The following is a 12,905-nucleotide window of genomic DNA, read 5'->3' as shown; positions in this document are numbered from 1 at the left end:
ACAAGGACAACAGCAGAGGTGCGTCATGCATAATATCAGTTGGTTTGACAGGCTCGTTCATTCCCACACTGGCTGTGTAATATAGGTCTGAAAAATGAATATCTGATCGAGGATCAGCGTGTCCTCTCGCATTAATCTTCAACCTACAAGGAACAGCCTGGAACAAAATCGGTTACTGTCAGGAAGCAAAACAAAACGCATTTGGCTCCTTGATACATTGTGGCTTAAGTTCCTGTTTTATGCCCAAGTTACTCCTTCGGGTCAAAGCGCCGAAAGTGGTAAACCGTATAAAGACGGACGACGGGGCGGTGAGGATGACACACGCTCCTCCGTGATGGTTCAAGTCTTCGGCACAGCCAAGTTCCCATTCAACATAATGAGGACAGGATGTGTAGCCAAAGACTGAACTCAGCGCCCGCTTTCCAAAACAATTCCGAAGGCTGCCCATTAAGGCTCAGAAGTACACCGCGGGCCTCTGCGCCGGCCACGTTCACAAGCTTTATGTGGAACGCGTCCAACAACTCTGCTTTCGGTACAGTCCAGCTGATGAATTGACTAGACACTTAAATTCTGAATAACATGGCCCGCCTAGGGAATTCTTTTTCGGATTAAACAAATGCTTCTAAATCATTTTTGTTCACTTTTGCTTTGCTTGACAGATTGTACATTTGTTGTTGCCGCCCGTTGGTGACCGAGAGGCAGAGCCACCCGGGCGACGGGCGTCAGCCCAGTTTCCACAGCAGGTGTCGCACCATCATGGAGCAGCTGACCCACTCGGCTTTGGCCTGCTCACCCACAGACCACACTGCCCCCCCCCCCCCCCAAAGGGACGGGCTGCTAAGAATAGAAGTAGGATCTCAGCCTTTGCTGCAGCCCGTTTTTAAGTCCTCTGTTTTTAAAGTTGTGCAGGATTCCCAACCTAATGGGAGACCTGCTCCTCATTGAACGGAGGGCCTCATGTACGTACCAATTGGAAACGTTGCGTTCTCAGCGCCACGTAAAACGCGCAGATGGCGCTCGCTGTTAAAACCTGCAGTAAACACTTGCAGCTCATCAGGTAATCACCCCCTTTCTTTGCCCATTTTACCGCACATTCATACACGCAAGTGAACAGACCTCCTTCACGCTTTCCGTCAGGGATCAGCCAAAGTCAAAACAGCAAAAACAGAAATGCAGTTTTTTCGGCATCAGTGGTGGGGAAATGTTTGTATTGACTAGTGCGCTGTAGCAAAGCGTTACTTGTGCGGTGACACGGCTGACTGCAGACTGCCATGTTCCCGCTGCTGATGCTATGACTGTTTGAAATGATCCTGATGCCAATAATTGTAACGTGGCGCAGAGTTTAACAACTGCAGGAACGGAATGTGTACGCTGAATGGGAGATGCAACGTCATCTTTGATTTCTTCCGGTAAGTGTAATATTGCATGGCTGCTTAATCCACAACGCGTAGTGATTGTGTGTTCACTCAACTGAAAAATTGAGTGAACATGAAGTCATAATAGTAGGGGAAAAAACTGGTATTCATTCAAGACTGTTATATCTTACGATACCATGTAATTCTAAAAATAAAATCATACGATGTGCAGCAAGAGGACGTGTCAACAGTCTTCAGGCTTCCACGGGGTCCTAGGGGAGCAGACTGATCCGTCTGTAGGAGCCAGGGGACGACAAATCGTTTGTGCAAGTTCTGCAGAGCATGAGCCATCTTCAGAAGACACTATTTTGTGTGTGTTTGTGCGTTTGCACGTGTATGTTATAAGTGAAAGTCGTGGACTCCCATCAGCACCGGCGGCAGCAGGCTCTTTAATATTTCAGACCAGTGATAAATTAGTCAGACTGCAGAGAGATAAGGTGACTCTGCGGTATACGGGGTGAGGAGGGTGGGGGAGACAGAGGTAGAAAAGGAGAAGGGATGGGGTTGGGGGTGGGGTCGAGGGAATATAGCGAGGTAGTGGAGCAAAAGGTCAAAGAAGACATGGAGAAGAGGAATGGGGTACACTGAAAATACTTCTCATTCTAGGAAAAGGCCCAGAATCAAGACCCATCGGGTAAAAAGGCAAATATCTGTAGCACTGAATACTAAAAGTAGGCTTACTCTTAACATTTTACCCCATCAGGAACAGTAAATGATTTCAATCAATGAATTCAATAGCCATGTCAAAAGGATGTGTGTGTGTCCAATGTTCACACACACACATCTCCGATTGCAGCCCCCTTGATAATATCAAGCTGGACACAGAACGATAGATTTGGATTTCTGAGGAAAAAAAGCCATCAGGAGGAGGACCGGAAGGAGGGAAAGGAGAGAAGAGATAAGTAGGCAAGGCGGAGAGAAACAGAGCGGATGAAGAGGTAGGAGAGAGAAAACAGACATAGCAGACACTGCTGCAGGGAAAAGGTCAACAGAAACCGAGAGCAAGTGTGAGAGAGAAGACAGAAAAAACAGAAGAAAAGAGTGGAAGGGTGTGTCGTGCTTTTTGGGGAGAGGCACCGCCCCATGGTGCCGTGGCCTTTAGTCCGTCAGACTTTTGATCAAAAGATGAAGATGAAGTCGAATCCGCTGGGATTTCGGACACAATCCAACTCCGTTACAGTTAAGTCTGTCTAACACGAGTTGCGCCGCAAGCCTGGAAAATGCTGCGACTATTGGGGAGGAGATCACATGTTTTTATCCCCTTCTTCTTCCCTACACTTCCTAACAACAACTTTAAGCCCATTCTTCTCCTGTCTTCATTACTTCTGTAAGCCTGTAGCAATTTGCAACACCCTCCCCCCCCTTCTCCTTCCTGACCTAAATGATGGCACTTATCATCCATGCCATCGTTTTCGTCTCTTCTCACCCTCAATGAAGCATCTCTCCTCCTCTGAGCAGCTGTAAGAATAGCTGCCAGCTCTGCGGCTTGATAAGCACCATGAAACCAACGTTGGAAGAGGGAAACATACAGACTTCCCCCTCACAGAATATCAAATGTGTACAGCTACTGGATATGGATGCACTAGAAGAGGGAAATATAAAATATATTGACACATCCAGCAAAGAGGGTTTTATTGAGGAAATAAATGAGTACAGACAAGTGGGAGTTGGATGGGGCGGGGATTAATCCACGGAGAGAGTTTATAGTCCCAATCTCCCCTGTGGGATTAGTGTAAATCTAATCTGCCCCGCTGTCTCTTCTACTCCTTTTAGCCCGGGCTTAGAGAGGCGCTGAGGAAGAGAGCAGGCATCCCGAGGGCCTGGAGCCGTTAGCGGTAGCGCACATCCCCGTAAGCTTCCTCTGCACCGCGTTAATCAATTACCCACCCTGCTTATTTGCCTCTAAACTTTGCCCATCCGCGAGAACAGTCACTCTCAAAGCTCCTTTAAATGACACCGCCACACAGGGTCTAACTTACCGCCGCGCAGCCTATACTTTAAATAGAAACTGAATTCACTAAAGAAATTGTACCTATACAATAGTTCAAAAAACAGCGCTGCACTAAATAAATTGCTTGTCAGGAAACTAAGATGGATATTTATTATGCAGCATCCATTGTTTTACATTTTTATTGGCTTAGTGTCAGATAAAATGCCATTTGGCTCATTGCAAAGGAGATCCAATCCAATCCATTTTATTCATAAAGCACAGTTTAAATTAACACAAAAGGTTGTGTGTTGTACAATAAAATAAACACAATAAAACCCAATAAACCAATCAACTGTCCTCCCCAGATAAAATATCTGTGCACATAAAATCAACAACTTAATAACAACAGTGTTTAAAGCCAAAGAAAAAATCTACTTGGATGAACTGGATTTGCAAAAGTGGTTGATATTCTGACAAATGTGATTTTAATGTTATGATGGCCAGAACGTTTTCCTATGTTGTCTTTACTTCTCAGTAAGATGAATGCTATTAACTTATGCATATTATCTGTATTATCAGTATATTAAAAAACGTTTTATTTTCATGCAAGCATTCACCACTGGTATGAATTGGGAAACGGCACAATAAGAATTCTAAACTCTTCCACTGAACAAAAGATGTTCATCTCAGCAAATACCAACGTGTGCCAGAGCAGAGTTATATCACTGGGGTCAGAGGATGAGAACAACCCATCTCTGATTTTCTGAATGACGCCAACGCTACCGACGGAGGCCTCACACAATAAGCTCCAGCAGCCAGTACGTCGCCACGTCCCAGTCAGGAATAGGCGATGTGAGGGCTTTACACTCGGCTTGCTAGTTGTGACCTTTAGCCTCTGTTGACATGGATCAGGATTAAGAACAAAAAGTTGGATAGATCCAGATTGGAATTTTAAATTAGTTTGATCCAGTCTAGAAGATGACTTGTATCATTGCTCTTACCTTGATGAACATGTGGGCTTTGTCTGTAGTCAGTTTATAAATCACTCGTTATCCCACTTTCCTTTTGTTGTCTTTTTCATTTTCTCTTCACCCTTACCTCAAATCGTTTTGCCCTTAGAACCATGAACTTCATCCAACGCTTACAAAGCAGATGGTTTACAAGATTAACACCACCCCACTGCTCTCAATACGCGCCCTGGGAAAAAAAAATGTCAGGAACCACTGAGAAAAACTACAGGATGAATAAACTCATAAATCTCATAACGGGCCATTATAAACAGTACATAGCAGAGATCCAGCAAGCAAAACACACACACACTCACTCATTTGTTTGCACATATCCTTGTATTTCACAATTTGAATCACAAGCACAAAGGAATGACACGCTGTGGAGTCTGATGTTCTCTTACGCCGCGAGCCTTTGTTACAGTGTAACAGACGACCCGGCTCAAGGTCCGTTCAGCGCGCAGTGCACTTCACATGTGTAGCTCACAGTGAATAGGAACCATAAGCAAATATCAAACGCTCATTTCTGCTGCATTCCTCCCGTCTGACAGGATCGATGTCTGGAAGTCTGCTGCACATGTGTGTGGCAGATCAGCTCCAGAACATTTCTGAAAGCTTCATCTACTAAATCGGAAGTCCACATCTGAAAAGAGTCCTTTTGGCAACACGCCGAAGCCTAAAACGCTCCTGAAGGCTTTGCCATTGGTGCGTGGGCGCGAGTAGATGATTGCATTACATCCTGGTGAAACGGTTACCATTCAGTAACTCTATCGAAGAGAACCTAATTTGTGTCCAACTTGAGGACAGGGGCGCTGATAAGAGAGGAGCAAACAGGACTGGGGCGGGGAGGGTGGGTGGGGGTCCTCTTTCCGTTGAGCAGGATGCACCTGCCCTACACACAGGCCCATCTGGCCAGCGAGGAGGAACCACAACTGCGAGCACGACAGCAGGCTCGGCCCGGTCGCTTTCGCGCGCACAATCCCGCCAGTGTCCCCAACTCTGAACAGCTGCGACTTTACTACCTTTTCTCGGCCAACATTCTTCTCCCGCCGTCCTTCACTGCCGAGACGGCGAGCTCAAACAAACAGAGTCATCGGTCTTCTCGAGCGCACACAGACAAACAAACAATTGTTGAGCTGGCGCACAGACTCGAGCTCCTCGTCAGATCAAAATTACAGATGATCCTCAAAAGCAGAGAAACGCGCATTTTCTTTCGTTTCAGCCTTTTACATAACTGCTTTCTGCGAAAGGAATGTCACGCTTTCAACAACAAAAGTGTAGATTAAAACAAAGCAGCCCAGTCAATTCCAGGCATGTGATTTGATTTAGATTTACAGACTGCTAATCAGCTATAGAACACACACACACACACACACACACACACACACACACACACACACACACACACACACACACACACACACACACACACACACACACACACACACACACACACACACACACACACACACACACACACACACACACACACACACACAGCCGTAGCATTATGCATTCAGAGCCACACTTGTAGCTTTGCAACGTCTGGAATTGGATTTTAAACCTGTGCTTGCGACACAATCAGCTTGTTTGGCAACTTAATCGGGATCACATGACAAGGGGCCGTGGCGACTAGCAGCAGCCGAAGGGAAGTGGACCCCGTGGTGTCCGAGGAGACGCCGGGGCGGGCAGCAGGTTGACATGGCTTTGGAGATGGCTTTTGTTATTCATTCACTGGCAAACCCCCCAAATAGAGAAGAGGACGTGGAGGCGGAAGGGAGGGGGGGGGGGGGTTGGCAACCAAGCACAACAGCTCCATTACCAAACCCGCCTTTCAACACCATATCAGCTCCTTCAAGCCCCGCTGGCAGAGGACTGAGTGAAGTGCAGGAGAAAAAACAAAAAAACAAAAAGAGAGACGCTAAATACCATGAAGCTCCAACTTTGTAAAACAACTTCCCACACGAGACCTCCTCCAAGAAACCTCAACATACACAGCCATCCACGTGATGTGTGTGAACAATGACCTCGTGGCTTCCCTCTGCTCAGGAGGTCCGTGTATAATTAGCCGAGGGGGTTTTGAAGATGGGTTTGACAGAGATGGCCGTTAAATTATTGAGCAGTCGATGCCAGAAGGGAAGGACGGCACACTGAGGTTGAAGAAGGTAAAACTTCGCCGATGGTCTGATGCTCGAATAGCAAGAGACGTATTTTAATGCAAAGTCACAAAGAGGCAAAGTGTCATTAAAATAAGTTGAATTTCTGAATGACGGAAAATATTCTATTAAAAGAATTTGGTCTGTGGAAAAGGGGGGATTACAGATGTCAACTCCAAGGCCAAACATTTAGGTTGCATGACAGCAACAGTTCCATTCATTTATTTGGAGTGTTGCACTGAACCCCAGAGTCTTCCGCTACATGGAAAACAAACCTCCCCGCCCAGGACCAATTACTGAAAAAGGACAGAAGACTTTTCAGCAGAGTCCTTAAGCTACACAAGTCTTTTTCCAACCGAACATGACCTCCTGCGTGCTTTCCACTTTCTGCTTCACGTGACATCAAGGAAGGGCTGAAATACTGAGCAGCAGCTTTCACAGGTGAGAGAGGACGGCAGGGAGGATATCAGTAGTAATGAGCAATTTAGCTGAGCCCCAATTAGATCGGTATCTATGTTTTGACGTGTACAGTGAAGGTGAATGAATTCAGTCATACTCAAGGACACGCGGGCGCATGACTGAAGCCGTATTGCCCCATTCTGTAGAGCCAATCCATTTACGTCGTGGTTTACAGAAGGGGATGAGCTGGCTGGAGAAACCACATTATCAGAGGGATTGAGATACACGAGACAGCCTCACCTTTTAAAAGGTGATGTGACACACTTTGGGGGCACATTCACATTCATTTGGAGACGTCCTTGTGACCCCCGGATAAGCTAAAATCCAATATTCAACCTACATTTAGATCTGTTCACCAGTAGTTGCGTCAGGAAAATGCAAATCCAGGTGATAAATCCGTGGGTTCATCACTGCCTGAAAGCCTTTTTAAATACAAGTAGTCACAAATGTGTACCTGAAAAGTTTATTTTATAAACTTGCTGAGGGCAATGCATAACGAGGCGATGTGAAATAGTGTGAAGCAGGAGCCTGGTCCCGATAAGCCTTTGGCATCTTACGTCTCTTACAGTCAAGTTGTCGCTTATCTCCGTGCGAGTCCTCAACATCCATGAAGGAGAAGAAATGCACCTTCTTGTGCAAACATAAATATTCATGAAGTCACACACACACACACACACACACACACACACACACACACACACACACACACACACACACACACACACACACACACACACACACCTCGGTCCTAGGTCTTTACACACTCCCTCCCTCGGTTTGCTCTCTAATCCTGTAATGCCAACAATGTGCAATGGTCACAGGCCGCCTCTTTCATCTTTCTAGTGAGAACAAACTCTGAAAGTCATACTGCTTAGTATATAAACTGTGGAACCCGCCCCAATGCTCCTGGAGGAATCGCCCATATAAAAAAACAAAGATCTTCAATCGAAAACAGCCTCTCCGACTTTATTGTTAAGTGAATAAAACAATGAACTATACAGCACCACGGCTTCAAATTACACTCAAAAGTCTCCTCTACATTTCAAGTAATGAATAATGAAGATGAAAATGAACCCTAAAGCAAAAGGTAAGAAAAGTACAGAGATGATCAATCTAAAAATTGTCATTGTCCCTGTGGTTTCAAGGGGGGGGTTCTCCTTCTTTACTCAACAACCAAAAAGAGAGGAGCGGGTCCCTCATTACGGCCAGAGAGGAGTGGGTCCCTCATTACGGCCAGAGAGGAGCGGGTCCCACATTACGGCCAGAGAGGAGCGGGTCCCACATTACGGCCAGAGAGGAGCGGGTCCCTCATTACGGACCGAGAGGAGCGGGTCCCACATTACGGCCAGAGAGGAGCGGGTCCCACATTACGGCCAGAGAGGAGCGGGTCCCACATTACGGCCAGAGAGGAGCGGGTCCCACATTACGGCCAGAGAGGAGCGGGTCCCACATTACGGCCAGAGAGGAGCGGGTCCCACATTACGGCCAGAGAGGAGCGGGTCCCACATTACGGCCAGAGAGGAGCGGGTCCCACATTACGGCCAGAGAGGAGCGGGTCCCACATTACGGCCAGAGAGGAGCGGGTCCCACATTACGGCCAGAGAGGAGCAGGTCCCACATTACGGCCAGAGAGGAGCGGGTCCCACATTACGGCCAGAGAGGAGCGGGTCCCACATTACGGCCCGGTTGTGAATGTCTTTTCTGTACTCGGGAACAGTGGAGTTGTTATTTTGCAAAGCTACAAGCTGACAGACAGCGAGGCAGAGAGCAGCAGCGTACGGTTGACTCTCTACATGCCAGCGTGGGAAGACGTGCTGCATATTGCATGTAAGGATGAAAATACATGGGTTATCACGTCGGTGCAGATTATGTGTCAGCTAAGAATCAATCTCCATTAAAATAGATCCTCTCACTGAGCCATCACCGAGTACGACACCTCGGCTGGACGTGTTCACATTAAACACAGATTTTTAACATGCGAAAAATCAAGTTGGGTTGTTGTGGTACGTAGAGGATGTTTCCGGATATTTTGCATTGCCTGGAAATGAATCTGGTAATGAACGGACTGGCTTCCTTAACTAAGAAGCTATCCTGCCTGTTTTAATAATTAATAATGATTAAAAAAATGTAAAAGTGGGACGAGCATGTGTCCAATTACACGGACAAGACAAATTGAATAGAGAATTTTCCAAAAGTTAGTTTGTTGCAAGCCAAATTAGATTTTAGACCCACCACCACCGCCTCCCTCGATGTTTATTTGTTGGCTCACTCGTATCACAGTGAAAATTACATTTCTGTTCATTAAAAGACACGTTGATTTTGCAGTCTTGCTGATCAATTTTGATACAAGGCCGGCTTGTGTGACTGTGTATATGCTTTGGATGAGCAGTGTGTGTGTGTGTGTGTGTGTGTGCAGAGAAATGGATGCGGCTGACACCTCAGTAATTAGCCAGCTGATGCAGCCGGTTTTCCTGGTGTTGCCTCGGGCCACAAAACATCCGTATGCTTCATTCAATGGCCCCTGGCTAACAAACAAATAAATAAATAAAATCTCCATTTGCGGAGAGAGAAGAAGTTGTTTTTGAGGGCTGCTGTCTGGCAATCATTTCACACACACACACTTCAAAAGAAGGCCGTTGGAATGGAAAACCAACCACATCGCTGCCCGTGGACGTGCAGTAATAAAACAGCTCTTTGTCTCCCAACCGGTTCCTCTTCCTCCTCTTACCCTAGATGCTCTCCCACTCGTTTTCTCCTTCCTTCCACCGTCAGATTTACAAACACGTATCGCCTGTTTGCGATTCCTTTCCTGGGGTCTCTTGTGTGCGGTAGCTATAGCAGCGCTCACAGGTTAGGTCACTGGTCTCTAAAAAAGGAACTCCGCAGAGAGAAGAAGCACGAGGGAAAAAACAATCCAATGACCACTTTTGGTGAAAAGCTGCAGCAGTCAGCAACGCGGCCTTAAATTAAACTCCCCCTAAAAGAATAGCAATCCTTTACGCCTCTTTAAGCATGTCATCATTCAGCCTCAATCAGACCACAGCAGTGAAAACAGAAGGCCGTCGCTGTCAGTCCTAAAAACAGCGTGGTGCTCCTCAACAAAGCAGAACAGTCAAGAGATGCGTCATGTATGGTGTACAAGTTGAAGTGAAGGGGAGAGAGAGGAGAGGATACGAGACAGAGGGAAATACTCCGTCGTTTACAATTTGTGGGGGTTTTGTAGGCAGTTCTGTCGCTTGAAGTCCTGAAAAACTATGGCTTCATGATAAATCTGTGTTTTAGTGTCAAACTGTGGCATCCTCTCAGATGCTCTTTGTCTCTTTATCCAACATAAAAAAAAGAAAACGTGAACCCGGAACCGCTTTACATTAATGTCAAAATGAACGTTAAAAAAAAGGATTAATTTAGACTAAAAGGGGGGTGGGGGAGGTCGCCATTTTGCGTCACTTATATGAAGCTGAGCTGTATTCACAAATGCTTCTGAAGCCCACCGGTCTGAGTTCATCCTCCTCCTTCCAGCTATAATCACGTTAGACCACGAGGCCGGTGGTATCGGTGCAATAAAATATTGGTTTTGGACAGAGAAAGAAAAACATGGATATTTTGGGCTGGAATTTCAGCTGTAAATAGATGCGGTTGCCTTTTGGAAGAACAGATTAAGTGTGGGTGAATGTGTGTGCAGGGTATGGGTCTTAGTTACGTGGATAGATAGATGGATCCATGGAATCGATGGAGTCCTTGGGTTGCCCTAAACCTGTTTCATAAAAGTGTCTGTGCCCAAATAAAGACCGTCACCATTGCAAGTTGTGCTTATGTTGCACATTGAATGAATTCCTGTCTGATTGAATAACAATAGTAAATCTTAGCGAAGGTCCGGAGAAACATTTCAACATTGTTTAAACAGTGTCTGTTACTGCGACAGTCCAGCCCTGCAACTTTATCGCAACTTCTACTTAAGCTTATGTAAATCTCACCGAATATAATAAATCAGTTATCGGATCACCCGTTCAGCTGAAACAAACTTGTCATCGGTTAAAATTGTACCAGCTGCTCAACACAAGCAGGTGATTCAGGTAATTCGACACTTTTCCGTCAAATACAAGATGCTGTCCTAAGCATACTATCATTTTATGTATGGGCTTATATCCAACTTGTGGATTTAATGCACATTTGGCTGTGAACCAGACCAGCTTGCACAAAAGCACTGATAAATACACTTGCACGGTACCCACACACGTGTATTTTGTTGGAGAGACAGTGACAGACTGAAGCGGACTGAATGAGACGCCCACATGTATATAGAAAAAAAAAAGACAACATTTTGCCTTTTCATGCTTGTAGTACTCACATCTCCCCCGTGGCCGTCAAAAATCCCAAATATAGACGGGTGACTCCTGTTGACGACGTCGGTGAGCACCTCGAACCGGTCCTCCATGTGGTCTCGCCGGCCTTGGATGGAGTACACGGCCACGTTGTAGCTCTTGAACTCCCAGGTCTTGGAGAACTCCGCGTCCAGGACGTCCGGCCCGCCGAACCGCTCGTTCTGCATCATCTCCGCCACTTTCCCCTTGACCATCTTGACCGCGTCGCGACTGGACTTGACGATGGTCTTCACTTCGTCCGTGTGGAAGAAGTAGCTCCAGAGAGCCAGGCTGATGCACAGCAGGAACAGGGTCTCCGGCCTGAGCAGAAAATAACGCATGATCCGACCTAACAGAGACAGCAGGGTCATCGTATCCTCTATCATTTATTGACGCGCGGCGGGTCGCGTGTGCGCCGCAGCGGATTTCACTCCAGCGGTTTGGTGGCGGTGAAACATTTAAAGTCAAGCGTCTCCACCCACCACACCACCACCACCACCACCACCCTGGACACGGGTCACGCGGAGTGACACTTTTAAGCAGGGAGGCGCGTTAAGTTCACGGACTAGGAGGTGTGGAGGTGGTAAACACGGTTCTCCGGCTGGTTCCCCCCCACCTCCTCCTCCTCTAGCATGCGGCCCCGCAGTGAGCCCCCGCCGGCTGTCCGGTGACCATCTGATGCAGGCGGAGACCAACGACTCTCCCGCACGCCTCCTCCGCGGACTGAACACGTAGCGCTGTCTAGATATGAGAGAGAGAGAGAGTTTGTTTGTTTCCCGGTCGGACCCTGCTGTGATATCCAGTCGTGTAAATAGCGGTCCGTGCAGCAGATCCCTCGCATTCCCAGCTGCTGCTGTGACTGTCTGCCGCTGACTGACTGAACGAGGGTGGTGCCTTCAGGTGCAACTCGTAACGTCCCTCAAACCAGTCAGTGATCTGTCATCGACACCCACGAATAAATCTCTCATGTTACAATTACATGCTGTTGGACTGCTCCACATAACATTCGAACTTTCATACGACTTTGAAGAAAAGCTTGCGTACGGAATTTGTCCATTAAAGCCCACACCAGGGTAATATTAATAATATAGGATTTTTGCCAATTTCATTTTAAATGATGACTGTAGGAAGTTTGGGAAGGGGGGGGGGGGGGTATAGAAAAAGCCAGCTAATTTTCTATTTTTTTTTTTTTAAATGCTTGGCAAAGAAATGGAGTTTTAATGGATTTGGCGTAAACCCTACGGAAGTATCCATACCAAGAATGCAAGATAAACGATTATGTCATTAATCTATTAAAAACATTTTGAAAAAATATGAGATTGCACCACATTATTCAGACTGTTTAAGACCAGCTATTTCATGTGTTTCAGGGTTAAATAAATGCAATCAGGATTTTGTCTAAACGCTTGGAGGTGATGGGATCGGTTTTCTGAATTGTATAAATATTAGAAAATAAATATTCTTCTTCATATTAGATTGTTGTTGGTGTAAATAGATCAACCTGTCAAAAGAAACTACTGAATATGATACTACTTTACTTTCTCTCTATTTTTTGCTGTCAAAGCTTAAATGGTCTA

General features: G+C 46.3%; 1 protein-coding gene across 1 annotated transcript in view; it reads right to left on the bottom strand.

The window, feature by feature from the left end:
• Positions 1-12,345, bottom strand: part of ppm1lb (protein phosphatase, Mg2+/Mn2+ dependent, 1Lb) — a 33,286-nt gene extending 20,941 nt beyond the window's left edge. The window contains exon 1 of the mRNA XM_040182487.2: positions 11,316-12,345. Within this exon, the coding sequence (XP_040038421.2) occupies positions 11,316-11,714 (399 nt within the window). The 5' untranslated portion in view covers positions 11,715-12,345. The remainder of the gene's footprint in view (positions 1-11,315) is intronic.
• Positions 12,346-12,905: the final 560 nt, after the last annotated feature.

The sequence above is a fragment of the Gasterosteus aculeatus genome, chromosome 1, assembly GCF_964276395.1.
Source record: "Gasterosteus aculeatus chromosome 1, fGasAcu3.hap1.1, whole genome shotgun sequence".
Lineage (NCBI taxonomy): Eukaryota > Metazoa > Chordata > Actinopteri > Perciformes > Gasterosteidae > Gasterosteus > Gasterosteus aculeatus.
This window is presented reverse-complemented; position numbering and strand designations above follow the sequence as displayed.